General features: G+C 42.8%; 1 protein-coding gene across 2 annotated transcripts in view; it reads right to left on the reverse strand.

Moving 5' to 3' along the window:
* Window positions 1–16660, reverse strand: part of LOC124038318 (spectrin beta chain, non-erythrocytic 1) — a 112786-nt gene that overhangs the window by 23356 nt on the left and 72770 nt on the right. For both annotated transcript variants that reach the window (XM_046354049.1, XM_046354048.1), the window contains 9 exons: window positions 11874–11965; window positions 5127–5323; window positions 4173–4285; window positions 3791–3978; window positions 3042–3159; window positions 2497–2655; window positions 1858–2160; window positions 1495–1648; window positions 376–1246 (listed from right to left, as the gene is read on the reverse strand). In XM_046354049.1, the coding sequence (XP_046210005.1) occupies window positions 376–1246; window positions 1495–1648; window positions 1858–2160; window positions 2497–2655; window positions 3042–3159; window positions 3791–3978; window positions 4173–4285; window positions 5127–5323; window positions 11874–11965 (2195 nt within the window). The remainder of the gene's footprint in view (window positions 1–375; window positions 1247–1494; window positions 1649–1857; window positions 2161–2496; window positions 2656–3041; window positions 3160–3790; window positions 3979–4172; window positions 4286–5126; window positions 5324–11873; window positions 11966–16660) is intronic.

Raw genomic sequence — 16660 nt, forward strand, 5'->3', positions numbered from 1 at the left:
TGTTGTTAAGTGGAACATGAATTATAGGAGTCTAGTTTCCACATTTTACACTAGCGGCCCACCCGTGCTTGCATAAAAAGTGTTAGTTTCACACATCCCTTTCACTGTGCTACATTCCAATGGCCAATCAAACCGCCGGGAGAACATTCATTTCATTCTAGCTGTCACAAACATACAAAGTTACTGCAAACATGATGGGAAATATTCTTACAACTCATTTTCTTTGCAAAGTGGTTTCACTGAGGGAGTTATATGTCTACACAGTCTGCCTCAAGAGAATGGGTTGTCCTGAAATGAAAACAGCAAATCTCCAAATATATCAACTGACATAATGCATCTGGACTGAATAAGCATGGTTAGGCTGGTTGTCTTTACCTGTGCTGAACGACTTCCAGATCCTCCAGTTTCTCTGGTATCTCCATACTGTTGAGCCACTGCTCCTTCTCATCGATCCACACCTCACAGGCATCCGCCTCGCTGAACATCTTGTAGAGGGCCAGGGCATCCTGTAGGGCCTGCTTCCTCAGCCGGGTCAGCTCAGCCACCTCCTTATAGCGCTCCTCGATGCCCGACAGGCGCCCCTGCACCTCCTCTGAGCCAGTCTGTTCCCCGGGCAGGGTTTTGGACTGCTCGTGCAGGGCGTCGATGACAGGTCGGTAGCCAGCAATCTCCTCGGCCACATCCTTGTGCTTCTTGACCAGGGCCTGGGTGGAGAACTCGTCGTGGCCCACGTCGGCACTGGACACAATGCGGAGAACATCCAGCATCCAGGCGTCGATGTCGTCGGCGTCAGCCTGGAACTGGTGCAGGTTGCAGGCCTCCTCCAGCCGGGCCTTCCTAACGGCAGATAGCCTCTCCAAGGCCGCCCACTGCTCCTGGATGTCTTGAATGCGCTCACGGATCTTGTCGGCTCCGAAGTGGTCGGCGGCCACCAGCGCCTCGCCCTGCTTGATGGTCTGTTGCAGGTGGCCGGCGCGGCCGATCATCTCATCCTCGAAGGCGCGGTGCTGGCTCAGTAGACGCACGGTGCCCGTCAGATCCTTACCGGAGTCCTCCGAGGACAGGATCTGCTCTTTCTCACGGATCCAGCCCTCCTCCTCGGCCATCTCCCAGAAGAACTTCCAGAGGCGGCGGGACTCCTCCAGGCGGGCACAGCGATCGGCGGCCAGCTGGCTCAGCTCTGCGTAACAGAACTCCATGTGGGCCACTCGGTCCCGGATCACCTGGGGGTCACAGGGCTTGTAGCCTAAAGAGGAACACATCACAATTATTAGCACACTTGTTTCATTTAAACTGAGAATACAGGCTTTAACTGACAAAGATCAAGGACTTATTTTGCTGACAGGTGGCAGCATTGGCTTGGATTTTATAACAGGCTATACCCTTTCAGGATACAATTAATCTCACACCTCTTAGCCTACAGGTATCACCCACAGAGAGAGTATAATCACGTACCACCCAAAACCGACTGTAATCCCAGAACATGTTACTCACCCTCTGCATCAATGGCGAACTTCTGAGCGTTGTTGTTGACGGCTTTGACGCGGTCGGCCTGGATGGCAATATCAGCCTCCACCAGAGTGTGCTTCTGCAGCAGGTCCTCCACTCCCAGCAGGTGTTTCCCATAGTCCTGAGACAGCAGCAGCATCTGAAGATACAGGACACATCTCCAGGGTCAGGAAGGCCACAGGTCACTGGGGTCAATAGTGGGTAATGTAACTAAGAAATAGGCAATAGCTCTTACATCACAAATATGTGACTGAGTAAGCTACTGTATCAAGACAATTCTTACCCCACCATCCAACCAAAGTCCCCAATATATCCCTCCATCATCATCACCAACATCATCTTCCTCACCTTCATCTCATCCATCCAGTCCATGATGTAAAGCATCTCCTGGAAGACCCTCTGCAGGCCCAGGTTCATCTCCAGCCGGATGCGCCGGGCCTTCAGCAGCTCCAACAGGTACTCCCACAGACGCAGCACGTTGTCCTTCCTCGCTGTCACGCGCTTGATGTCATGGTAGTTCTCTGCCTCCAGCTCCTTGGCCACGGAGAGCACTGCCTGCACACGCTCCTCGTAGGCCCCGATGTCCGTCTCGATGGCCTCGTGCTTCTTGGTGGCGGCCTCCACCGCCTGCAGGTCGAAGCCAAAGTTGTCCTGAGGGAGGGCGGAAGAAGGGCAGAGAAAGAAGGAGTGAGGAGAGTTACAGGTTTGTATCTAACTGCTAAGCAGTGACATAATCTCCACCCAGTAGTTTATGTTCTTAGAACTAGCAGGGATATTAAACGGGTCAAGATCATGAGGATGAATCAGGGGAGGGAAATGACTTCATTGTACATTACTCTGTATGACCACAAGGGAATGCTATGAACCAATAGAGTTAATGTAGACAATACTGTAGGAGTGGCGTCATCGTTAGTGTGTACCAATAGTGTGTGTGTATCAATGAGCGTGCAGCATTAGTGTTTTCATGAGTGTATGTGTGTGTGTTACCTGTGAGACGAGCCGTTGGTTCTCACTCAGCCAGGTCTCTCTCATGGCGGCTTTGCGGTCAAAGCGGCGGGCCAGCTGCTCCAGTTTCTCCTGACGAATCAGCTCCGTCCTTAGAGCCAGCTCCCTCTCATGCTCTGACTTCTCCAGCCTCTCCCAGGCCTGACACACACACACGATCGAGTAACAGTCACACAGGTGCCCGGTGCAGAACTCTATGGACCTAATACATCTACCGTATTAAACCTTGTCTTATGGTCTTACCATATTGTCAAACAACTAAACCCACCTAGCAACTGCACCAACTAAATCCACCTAGCAACTAAATACACCTAGCACAAAGCAAAGTAAAGCTTCCTGTCATCAACTATACCAAACTTACAGAAACCATGTCTGTCTATTAAATCTATTTTAACCCACTGTCGATCAGCTTACCGCCCTTAAATTGTCTGTCACCTTAATCCATTCTAATTGAGGAACCACATATTAGGTTTCTGAGTGTATGTTTCGAGATAAGAGCCTGTTCTTTAAAGAGCAATAGGTCTCACCTTGTTGATGTCTGAGATGAGTTTTCCGTCCCGCGGGATGTAGACCTTCTGATTGTTGGCCCTCATCTTGCTCTGGATGGTGAAGAGGAGAACCTCCAGGTTGCCTTTCTCAGTGAACCTGACAGAAACAGAAACTATTTTAATTTTGAGCGTAAACCTTACCGAGGAGAGACTGAGTGGAATTTGGCTAATCTCCCTAATGGCTGGTGGCCTCTTGACTTTTGCGTTGAGCCATCCAGCTCCATCTGTCAACATAAAGACCAGCATTATTTTTTCTGCCCGTAGTCCAAGGACCGTAGACCACAGAGGGAGAGGTATTTTGTCAGCAGTAGGGGTGACATTGTTGCCTCTGTGGAAATGGTGTCAGAGTCCATTTCAACAGGCTGAAACATCTGTCTAAGCAAGCTTTACTTTTAGCCACTTCTCAGAATTAAAAAATGTCATTCTGAAAAAGCTCTGACAAATGCCGACACGAAGCTTGAATAAAAAAAGTGATACTAGCAAGAGCAGTGTGCCAAGAGGCATTAGTTCACCATGAATCCGATACAACTGTATATCAGTAATAGAATACACATCTAGAATCCTGACAGTTTCAGTTTAGTCCTTGGTGAGTCAATTCCGGGAATTGATGCTGTAATGTTACAGTAAATTACAAGCTGCTGTGTGGATCATAGGTGGAGGATATGGTGTGAGACTTAATTCCGCCATGTAAGTGTGTGTGTGTGTGTGTGTGTGTGTGTGAGACTCACTTGGGCGGCTTTTCGACGGTACGGTAGGTGTTGAAGGCCTGGAGCTGTTGCTGCACCCCAACTAGGGAGTTGGCAAACCTGCGGTTGTTGAGGATGATGATGGTCTGTTCAATCCATTCCAGGAGGTCAGAGGCCAGACTCTCATATTTCTGAATCATGTTATCGGTCTCAATGGCATTGTCCAGCACCTGGGAGATGAATGTGGTGAATCAGCATAACAGTACATACATTATATACTGATTACAGCTACGTCGGTGAGAAAGTTCAAATATAAGGCCTTGTCATAAAGTAAAGGGAATGATTGTGCTTGGAGAAGTACAGGACAAGATACTTTGTTCTCTTGTGATCCAGGTTGTGGAAGATGTGAACTCTGACCCCTCACCTTCCCAATCCGTTTGCCCTCCACCTTCAGGGCCTTCATCTTGGAGAAGTAGTGGTAGTAGGTCACAACATAGGTGATGATGGACTTCTCATCAGGGTGGTCCACGCTGATATCTGTAGAGGTAACGATAACACGCACGATAAGAGTCAGACAGAAATGGCTTTGACAGCCCCATGTTTCCCTAATCTACAGACATCAACAGAGGGCTTGGCTTCCGCCCCGCTCTGCTGAGAAAAATTCAATTTATTTGAGGGAAAATTGATTTAGTAGCTATGTTTAGACGGAGGTGGTCGGGGAAGAGGGGCTGCTATGCTCGGAAGCGTTCTCATGCCTGCGTCTCTTTGTGCCCCATACTGCAGACCTCTGAGAAAGCATGCTGACATCTCAGAACCACACCTTACTAAATATTTAACACAGCCATTACTCTGCCACGCTTAAAAAGAAAGAGCTCCAGCGGTGAACATTGCTTTTCTGTTTGTACCCGTCACCCTCCAATAATGGGTCTGTCAGTCACCCGTTAAAGACGCGACCCAGAAGTAGCGGCCTGTCAAACTACACATGATGTGGTTTCTGTAAGTGTTGTACAGTAGTAACAGTTGTCAGGTTTCCATGTATTCATACCGGGATAATATGGCATTCTTTAAGGGCATACATAACTGGGTGTCAGGTGAAAATGTACTATCATAATGGCATAAAGCACTGGCAGATGCACGGGAGGCAGGACTAGAGTACAGTATGCTTCAGCAGTGTAAGCACCTCCTCCAGCCTCCTACTGTTCTGTACACTGTATGTGTTGTTTTCACCAGACTATGGAATTCCAGGACTATGTAAAACAGTACAGAGTCATGCGCCGATGAGTATATTCAGAGTATGTAATGCATAATGAAGTATGTGCGTGTTCACGTTTCCATGCGTTTGAGCTTGTGTGTTTACATGCGTGTACTCTGTACTAACCCTCTACGTCCAGTAGCTTGTGGAGGCCCAGGTGTTGCTCTGCCAGGTTGAAGGCATTCTGCAGGTTGTGGTGGGCATTTGACTTTTTCAGCTTGTCAAAGTCTATCAGGTCAGGTCTGTGTTTGTGGAGGATGGCGTTGAAAGCCATGCCATCCCTCCAGCTGGTGCTGAAGTTGTGAATGTTTACGTTGGGATATCTGGAAAACCGACAGAACACATAGGTTAGGGAAATAGAGCTCGCCTGCTTGAAGTCCTAAGAAACCTAAATGAGTTACCTCTGGTTCGTTCAGCCATTCCTATGGGGGGAAAGAATAGAGTTTTGGGATAAACGCCAAAAAATAAGGCCTGAGGTTAACACAGATTTAGGATATCTTATACATTTTGTTCTAGGAGATCATATCAGCCAGTTAACATGACCTTATGAATTATGAGGACTTATGTGCTTTGTGATTTTTTTACATTTATTTAAAAAAAAGTTACGTTAGCCGATCTCATAGAAGAAAACATATACACTGAACAAAAACATAAACGCAACATGTAAAGTGTCGGTCCCATGCTTTATGAGCTGAAATAAAAGATCCCAGAAATTGTCCATGCGCACAAAAATATTATTTGTCTAAAATGTTTTGCACAAATTTGTTTACATCCCTGTTAGTGAGCATTTCTCATTTGCCAAGATAATCCATCCACCTGACAAGTGTGGCATATCATGAAGTTAATTAAACAGCATGATCATTACACAGATGCACCTTGTGGTAGAGACAATAAAAGGCCACATTAAAATGTGCAGTTTGTCACAACACCACAGATGTCTCAAGTTGAGGGAGCATGCAATTGGCATTACTGCAGGAATGTCCACCAAAGCTGTTGCCAGAGAATTGAATGTTTATTTCTCTACAATAAGTCACCTCCAAAGTCATTTTAAAGAATTTGGCAGTATGTTCTACTGGCTTCACAACCACGTGTAACCACGCCAGCCCAGGACCTCCACATCCGGCTTCTTCACATGTGGGATCATCTGATGGGGTGCTGAGGAGTATTTATGTCTGTAATAAAGCCCTTTTGTGGGGAAAAAATCATTCTGATTGGCTGGGCCTGGCTCCCCAGTGGGTGGCCTATGCCCTCCCAGGCACACTCGTGGCTGCACCTCTGCCCAGACATGGGAAATCTATAGATAAGGGCCTAATTTATTTATTTTAATTGACTCATTTCCTTAAATGAACTGTAACTCAGTAAAATCTTTGAAATGGTTGCATAAATATTTTTCTGTTCAGTATAAGATATGAGAAGCCTGTGTTTATCACAGACCTTACTTTAGCATTTATCCAAAAACCCTACAGAAACTCCATGCATTTGCCCATAGACTTTGGGCATCGAACCATGGAGTTAGTGCCAACAAAAATATGCCATTACTATTGCGCTCTGTTGCTTGTGTATGAGCCTACTGTTGACTAAACGACAAACTCACATTGTCCGTCAACATAAGTCTTTGATGGCAATTTGGAGAGACCTTTGTTGTTCTTCAATCATCTAATAATAATAATAATAATAATAATCAAATCAAATCTCCTGCATCCAAATCCCTCATCAATGAAACAGATGGCTTTTGAAAATGTGTTCCACCTACCTACCCTATGTTCCAAATAAGTTTCAAATGACAAACAATATTTGAAGCTGGGCATTAGCAGTGTTAGCTTTGTTAATGAGTGAATTGACTTATTCAGCATGTAGCCCGGGGGCTGTTAATGCTGCTGATGTTTTAAACAGCCTAACATTTAGGCCGTGATGTCTGATGTGACACCCTCGTGTGATTTCAGAGTCGTTCCATGTCATTTGAGCAAGCCATGACACCCACCATCTCAGATGGTTCTGAAATGGTTTCTATAGTTATACTGGCATTCCTGAAACATTATTTTGTTCTCTGAGAAATTAAGCCAATTTATTGCACCCAAATAGGCCATTTTAATGTATAGGATTCAGATAATATTCAATAGTTATCCCAGTCTATAAGACATGAGGAATCCCCCAAAATTGTCAAAAGCCACCTACGGACCACCCACACCCCATGCCAATCCCACCCCAGCAACCAATATACTGTATCGGTTCTCTATGTTTGACAAGTAGTATGAAGCTTCAGCTTGGAGTATTGCTTCTCCATACTATATAATGTATTACCTGTGAATCTGGTGATGTTCTTTTTTCACCCTGTTCAGAGAAATTAGTTATTGAAGTCCCTTGCATTATTTACCTTAAAATAGTGAGAAAGTATCAGGGTTTGACCACTAGATGCTGCTGTTCTTGATATACCGCCACAATCTTTTATATGTTTTCCTGCTTTCTTGTGTGTCACAACATTTCCTTTGCAATTTTTGGTAGAAAACCAATAGATTTGACTCATGATGAAAATACATTGTGTGGTCATCCTAACAATTCAGGTCATTGTCTAGTCCTCTATGAAAGCAAATCAGTTTGTCAGGAAATGGCCCTGTTGCGTGTGGTTTATTCCCTTCCAAAAAGGTCTGTATTAGTTACTATTGGACCATTCATGGTGAACAAGCAAACTACAAGGCTACATCCAGTTCTAATGGTTCCAATATTATGGTCTCTACTGGTCTTCAATGGTAAAAACCAGAGGTGTTGACTTGAGTCACGTGACAGATTTTGTGACTTGAGACATGACTTGGCTAAAAGAAAAAACACTTGCCACTTGACTTTGTCTTCAGCATCTATGACTCATGACTTATCTTGGACTTGAACTGCATAACCCGAGACTTGATTTGTCATCTTGTGCACTATGTAAGCATTTTTGTCCTTCATATACGAGTGCTGTAGGTTCTGTGTGTTCTGTTCTGTGTCGTGACCAATCAGATTCACGGAAATCACAGGTCTAGGAAAGCGTGTGCTGCTCCACTGACCTCCGGTATTTATTTAGCAAAGGTGATAACACATCACTCCTGACATACACAAGCAAGAACTCTTCACAGGAATGTTGCAGCTGCCCTACACCTAAACTGTATGCGAAGAAAACAAGTCGATTTCTCAGTCTGATCAACTAGGCTACTGAGAACTACTGCAGCTGCATAGGCTACAGCCAATGCACCCTGTAATGTCTTGCCCTCTGGCCAGGGTAAACAAAATGGTAATGTAATGTAGCCAATTTATAGCCCATTTATTTGTGTTAGAATTTGGTTTAGGCTATATTCAATCTAGGGCTGGCTGGCTAGGCTGACCTTTATAATCCAAAATTATTAACTGAAAGTAATCAAACACAATACTGATTATATAAACACACCGAGTTACTTTTGAATTGCAGTTGCATAGGCCTATATGATGCAAACCTGCATAAAGAAAGCTCAGCCCAGTGAGTTCTATTGTCCAATTGCAGTGGTTGTGTCTGTGAAAAGGAAAAGTGTCTTTTTAAAATATAATTCATATTAACAAGTACAAGGCTGCTGCAGTTTGACAGGTTTTTCATCCTCCCTAGGTCCAGGAGTTTTTCCAGAATTTCTTTAAAACCACGTGACCTGTTTAGAACATATCTGTATACCTAGGCAACAGGTAGCCTAGTAGTTAAGAGCGTTAGGCCATTAACTGAAAGGTCACTGGTTGAATCCCCGAGCTGACTAGGTGAAAATATCTGCAGATGTGCCCTTGAGCAAGGCACTTAACCTGAATTGCTCTGAATAAGAGCATCTGCTAAATGACTCAAATGTCAATCTGGTCCCACTCCAATCATTGCCCTTATAAATACCTTTTTACAACTACAAATGAATCACTGTCAGACCATATAGGGTCCTGATTTATACTTGGTTAGGTTTTCAGATTAGGAAAGGCTCCGGACACCAGGGGAAAACATATTTCCCCACCAATTTGGGGCCTGTGGTGCCACCTCTGCATCAGGGCATCATCGGTACTAAAAAATCGTTAGGGGGGGGGGTGCTGCATTGACATTGCTACGGAATTGTCATAAAACACTTGTGGAACACGGGACTTTACTTGATAGTTGCCCATTAATACTTGTGACTTGAGACTCGGGCCTCGAGACTCAAAAGTTAAGACCTGAGACTTGCTTAGGGTTTTTTTTATATACTTTGTCCCGTGCGTGGTAAATAACACACAATGCATAGTATTTTACAATTGTTATCGAGTTGTGTTGGGTTTAATAGTAAACGTCACTAACCACAATACATATAGAGCAGTTTCCCGAAACTTTTATTTAAACAAATAAGACTGCCATGCAATTATTTTATCAGAGTTGTCACAAAAGTTGTTCCACCTCTGGCCTGCTCGCCTCCCTACCACTGAGGAAGTACAGCTCCCGCTCAGCCCAGTCAAAACTGTTCGCTGCTCTGGCCTCCCAATGGTGGAACAAACTCCCTCAAGACGCCAGGACAGCGGAGTCAATCACTACCTTCCGGAGACACCTGAAACCCCACCTCTTTAAGGAATACCTAGGATAGGATAAGTAATCCCTCTCACCCCCCCCCCCCTTTAAGATTTAGATTCACTATTGTAAAGTGACTGTTCCACTGGATGTCATAAGGTGAATGCACCAATTTGTAAGTCGCTCTGGATAAGAGCGTCTGCTAAATGACTTAAATGTAAATGTAAATGTAAAATTTGAACCCCTAGAGATAGTCCCTAGAGATAGTCCCTAGAGATGGCGCTTTTAGAAAGCGGCCACTTGTTGGACTATTCAAGGAGAGTTGGGTTGAAGCATTAGGTTGCTAAGAGAAGGACAAACTGAATTGATTTCATGGATGACTGACTTGATGACCACACTATTTATTTTCATAAACAGCCAAATCTAATGAGCCAAATCTATCTATTTAATAAACACAAGAGACCAGCAGAATGGATAAAACAGTGTGAGAGTAGCAAGAACAGCAGCATCTAGTGGTCAAAACCTAGTACTTTCACACTATGTCATGGTAAATAATGCAAGCGACAACTAATGCATATTTTTCTGAACAGGGGAGAACCATCACAATATTCACAGGCAATACATTTCATAGTATGGGGAGAAGCAATACTCCAAGCCACAGCTTCATACGAGTTGTCAAACACTAATAATGTATATTGGTTGTTGGGGTGGGATTGGCATGGGGTGTGGGAGGTCCGTGGTTGGCTTTTGACCATTATTGGTGGGATTCCTCATGTCTTACTCATTGGTAGGAACAAGTTTGGTCCAAATCAGATGTTGGTTATTATATTTATTGAATATTATCTGAATCCTATGAATTAAAATGGCCAATTTGGGTGCAATCAATTAGCTTTCTCAGAGATCAAATTATATTTCAACAAAAGAGTGTTTCACAAATGCTAATTGTATCTGTTACTAACTACAGAAACATTTTCAGAACAATATCAGATAGTGGGTGTTGAAATCCTCTTTCTTGTGTTTTTTTAAAAAGTGGACAACCTTTCATCTGTTCTGTTTTCCGCCCTGTGCTCCTCTACAGATTCTCTTTAGTTTCAATGAATGAAATTAAATAAAATTAATCAAATCAATTGTGTTAAACACAGCATTGATCGTGAAATATCTTAGATGCTTTTCTTTCAAGGCCATGTGATGCCTGAGACGGCTGTCACTCACCCATAAATACTGGGATAGGCCAAATTGTTCTATATACACGATATGAGCAAAAGTATGTGGACATCTCATTCCACAATCATGGGCTTAAATATGAAGTTGGTCTCCCTTTGATGTTATAACAGCCTCCACTCTTCTGGGAAGGCTTTCCACTAGATGTTGGAACATTGCTACGGGGACTTGCTTCCATTCAGCCACGAGCATTAGTGAGGTCAGGGACTAATGTTGGGCGATTAGTCCTGGCTCACAGTTGGCGTTCCAATTCATCCCAAAGGTGTTCAATGGGGTTGGGGTCAGGGCTCTGTGCAAGCCAATCAAGTTCTTCCACACCAATCTCAACAAACCATTTCTGTATGGAACTCGCTTTGTGCATGGGGGCATTGTCATGCTGAAATAGGAAAGGGCCTTCCCCAAACTGATGCCACAAAGTTGGAACCCTTGATGATGTTGATATTTTCTATCCAAACTGAGGACCATAATCTGTTGACCAGACGGATGTTCCAGAAAAACAGATTATTGAGTTTGCTCAAATTCTGATATGACAGATCTGGCTAACTCAGAATTTACAGTTCCAGAAAGAGAGCTTGACGTTGAGCATGATCAGACACCATGGCAATGAATGCTCTGAAGCAAACGTGTTACCTCCTAGGTTACCTTGATTTTAGCCTGTCCTGGTGGATAAAGACGGGGAATCTCCGCCAATCAGATTCTTGTCCAACACCATGACTGATCCCTTTATGGAAAATCTAAAATTGTTTGCTGTGCATTACAAATGGAACGAATTACTGGACATCGAATAGATCCTTTACTGGACATAGAATAGATCATTCTGAAGATCTTATTTTGGAACTTAATCTTTTTTAAATTTATTTTTTACAATCAATCATGTATCTGGTCAACTTAACCTGTAGCAATGTAACCCAACACAGTTTCCCTTTGACCTCTACACAAATGCTGTGTATTGCTTTGTGATTTTTTGCAACTGGAAGAAATCCCAGACTCACTTTTCTGGTTAAGAGAAGCCTGATATGTTCAGGGAATACTGCATTTGTTAAACCATCTTTCTGGAAACCCCCCCCCTAGGATGTTTCTGCAAACTTTGTGCTATAGTAGAATACAGTAGGCCTCAGGCTGGTGGTGGTGTAGACACTAACCCTGCGGTCTTCATCTGGCACCAGAGCAGCAGAGCATCTTTAGCCGACTTCTTCTCCTTGTTATCCTCAGTCTCCACTCTGATGTCCTGGATCTGTGAAGCACATATCAAAGAATACGGTCACAACACCAGCCATCAACAGGACCCAAAGACTGATACAACCACTATTCACACACACACACGTGCACAGAACAAATACGAGCGCGCACACACACACACACACACACACACACACACACACACACACACACACACACACACACACACACACACACACACACACACACACACACACACACACACACACACACACACACACACACACACACACACACACACACACACACACACACACACCACTTAGCACTTTCTTGATATACAAATGTAACCCTCTGGTTACCTTTTAATTGTTTAACCGGGCCTAACAGGTATTACTTACTGTGTGCTGACATTGTTGCATGTTGGTCATATTTGGGAGACTGACCGGTTGCTAGGCAACAGTGTGAAAAGTGCGAGAGAAGACTCATGAAAACTACAAGCTATCAACATTTGCTAAATAGTTGTTTCAAGCAGTTTATAGTTGTGTAATTCGCTCATCAGTGCAAATCAATGTAGTATACAGTTGAAGTCAGAAGTTTACAAACACCTTAGCCAAATACATTTAAACTCAGTTTTTCACAATTCTTGACAATTAATCCTAGTAAAAATTCCCCGTCTTAGGTCAGTTAGGATCACCACTTTATTTTAAGAGTGTGAAATGTCAGAATAATAGTAGAGAGAATGATTTATGATTTATTTCCTCTTTTATTTCTTTCAACACATTCCCAGTGGGTCAGAAGTTTACATACACTCAATTAGTATTTGGTAGCATTGCCTTTAAATTGGTTAACTTGGGTCAAACGTTTTGGTTAGCCTTCCACAAGCTTCCCACAATAAGTTGGGTGAATTTTGGCCCATTCCTCTTCCTCCTCCTGGTGTAACTGAGTCAGGTTTGCAGGCCTCCTTGCTCGCACACGCTTTTTCAGTTCTGCCCAGAGATTTTCTATAGGATTAAGGTCAAGGCTTTGTGATGGCCACTCCAATACCTTGACTTTGTTGTCCTTACGCCATTTGCCACAACTTTGAGAGTATGCTTGGGGTCATTGTCAATTTGGAAGACCCATTTGAGACCAAGCTTTAACTCCCTGACTGATGTCTTGAGATGTTGCTTCAATATATCCACATAAATTTTCCTTCCTCATGGAGCCATCTATTTTGTGAAGTGCACCAGTCCCTCCTACAGCAAAGCACCCCCACAACATGATGCTGCCACCCCTGTGCTTCACAGTTGGGATGGTGTTCTTCGTCTTGCAAGCCTCCCCCTTTTTCCTCCAAACACAAGGATGGTCATTATGGCCAAACAGTTCTATTTTTGTTTCATCAGACCAGAGGACATTTCTCCTAAAAGTACAATCTTTGTCCCCATGTGCAGTTGCAAACTGTAGTCTGGCATTTTTAAAGCGGTTTTGGAGCAGTGGCTTCTTCCTTGCTGACCGGCCTTTCAGGTTATGTCGACATAGGACTCGTTTTACTGTGGATGTAGATACTTTTGTACCAGTTTCCTCCAGCATCTTCACAAGGTCCTTTTCTGTTGTTCTGGGATTGATTTGTACTTTTCGCACCAAAGTACCTTCATCTCTAGGAGACAGAAGGTGTCTCCTTCCTCTTTCCTTTCTGAGGTCTTGGCTGATTTCTTTAGATTTTCCCATGATGTCAAGCAAAGAGGCACCAAGTTTGAAGGTAGGCCTTGAAATACATCCACAGGCACACCTCCAATTGACTCAAATTATGTAAATTAGCCTATCAGAATCTTCTAAAGCCATGACGTAATTTTCTGGAATTTTCCAAGCTGTTTAAAGGCACAGTCAACTTAGTGTAGGTAAACATCTGACCCACTGGAATTGTGATACAGTGAATTATAAGTGAAATAAGCTGTCTGTAAACAATTGTTGTAAACATTACTTGTGTCACGCAAAAAATGTCCTAACCGACTTGCCAAAACTATAGTTTGTTCACAACACATTTGTGGAGTGGTTGAAAAACGGGTTTTAATGACTAACCTAAGTGTATGTAAACGTCTGACTTCAACAGTATATGATGAATATTTAGTTGAGCATCCCCGATCACAGTGAGGATAGCGAGGGATTTATTGCTTGTACCTGTGGAAAGCCTCTCGCTACATAGTAGAAAGCAGATTTATCAGTCAACGTTCCTATCAGACCTAGACTACATCATCTATATGAACAGCTGCCACTTCATTAAAGCCATCAGATGCAGTTTATCATAGCGCACTGTGCTTTATTACGGGTGACCATTTTTGTACTCGTCACTGCATTCTCTACCAGAAAGTTGTTTGACTCTCTTAGATGTCACACAGGTTGATACATAGCTATGTTTCCATTTAAAAAGCTCTTTTACAAAAAAGTCCCACTGTACTTAACATCTTTACTAAACTTTAGACATACGAGTTCCCACACCCGGTCTCAGGGATGGCTAACTCTGTAAATTCCTTTGATCTCTACGGAGTTGGGTAAATCAGCTTGTAGTTTTCTTGCACCTTATTTGTGGAACAATCTTAAAACTTATTTAACATTTGATATTCTGGTGCCTCTAGTGCAATTCAGAAAGCTGATTGAGGACCTTATTACTGATGAATGTGTTTGCTTTTGAGGACTGGGTTTCTCTTTCTGCTCGCATTTTGATGTGTATTTTCTGTCATTTGTCATTCAGGGCTAGTCTGTAAGAGACATTGGTCTCAGTAAGACTCCCTGACAAAATAAAGGTTAAATAAAATAAACACAAAATATAAACGGTCTCTGACTGAGAGGATCAACTGTAATCAACAGGCTCCACTTTCTGCCTCTCGACCGTATGCTAAAATGCTGACCACACCGCGCGCTTATTTTTAGACATTTTTGCAAATATATTGAAAATGAAATTCCTCATTTACATAAGTATTCACACCCCTGATATGTTAGAATCACATGTTGCAGCAAATACAGCTGTGAGTCTTTTTGAGTAACCTGGATAGTTCATAATTTACACATTACAAAAATGATTCAAGTACTGTCAAGTTGGTTGTTGATCATTGCTAGACAGTGATTTTCATGTCTTGCCATAGATCTTCAAGACGATTTAAGTTAAAGCTGTAACTAGGAACATTCAATGTTGTCTAAGCAACTCCAGTGTATATTTGGCCTTGTGTTTAGGTTATTGTCATGCTGAAAGACACATTTGTCTCCCAGTGTCTGTTTGAAAGCAGACAGAACCAGGTTTGCCTCTACAATTTTGCCTGTGCTTAGCTCTATTCCGTTTATTTTTATCCCCCCCCCCTCAAAAACTCCCTAGTCCTTGCCGATGACAAGCATACCCATAACATGATGCAGCAACCACCATGCTTGAAAATATGAAGAGTAATAACTACGTGATGTGTTGTGCTGGATTTGCCCCAAAAGTAATGCTTTGTATTCAGAACATAAAGTTAATTTATTTTGTAGTTTTACTTTAGTGCCTTATTGCAAACAGGATGCATGTTTTGGAATATTTTATTTTGTACAGGCTTCATTCTTTTCACTATGTCATTTAGGTTAGTACTGTGGAGTAATTACAATGTTGTTGATCCATCTTCAGCTTTCTCCTACCACAGCCATTAAACTATAAACTGTTTTTAAAGTCACCATTGTCACCAGCCTTCCTCTTCGGCAACTGAGTTAGGAAGGACGCCTGTATCTTTGTAGTGACTGGGTGTATTGATACACCATCCAAAGTCTAATGAATAACTTCACCATGCTCAAATGGATATTCAATGTCTGCTTTTGTTTTGCCCATATACCAATATGTGCCCTTCTTTGTGAGGCATTGGAAAACCTCCCTGGACTTTGTGGTTAAATCTGTTTTTGAAATTCACTGCTTGACTGAGGGACCTTACACATAATTGTATGTCTGTAGTACAGAGATGAGGTAGTCATTCAAAAATCCTGTTAAACACTATTATTGCACAACTTGTTTAGGCGTGCCATAACAAAGGGGTTGAATACTTATTGACTCAAGACATTTAAGATTTTTATTTTGTATTAATTTGTAAGGAAATCTAAAAACATAATTCCACTTTGACATTATGGTGTATTGTGTGTTGGCCAGTGTCACAAATTCAGGCTGTAGCACAACAATATGTGGAAAAAGTCAAGGGATGTGGATACTTTCTGAAGGCACTGTATTATATTTCCTACTGGGTAAACTAAATATTCTTCAGGGTTTATTACCTACTAGGTGGAAGCACTGGACCATTTTATTTATGGTTAGGCCCACCCAGTCCACACACTCATTTTCACATGCTGCCTGCTTACAGACCACATAATTTATTATTGCCACACACCTAGATACTACTGTAGGTCCAAACTGACATGAACTCCAGTACCTCAGAAGAGTGGGCTACAAATGGAGGCACTGCTGAGATGGTTAACAGGAGATCCTGAGATAATGGATGAGCAACGATTAAACAACAGGACTATACATTAAGGCAGTGCAGTGAACAGTGAATATAAAACATTGAAAAGACTATCCCCCTATCAGAAGGCCAACTATTAGTGGCGATATCAAGCCATTTAGGAACCCTCTCATTTTAACAGCGAGTTCCAATTGCTCAGAGGGAAAGAGAATGGAGATTAATATGGAAAAGCTGAAACAGTGGATGGACAAAAAAAAAAAAAAACTACAGGCCTTCATGGTGAGTAAGTAGATCTCAGATAG

Source organism: Oncorhynchus gorbuscha, linkage group LG06 (genome assembly GCF_021184085.1).
Source record: "Oncorhynchus gorbuscha isolate QuinsamMale2020 ecotype Even-year linkage group LG06, OgorEven_v1.0, whole genome shotgun sequence".
Classification (NCBI taxonomy): Eukaryota; Metazoa; Chordata; class Actinopteri; order Salmoniformes; family Salmonidae; genus Oncorhynchus; species Oncorhynchus gorbuscha.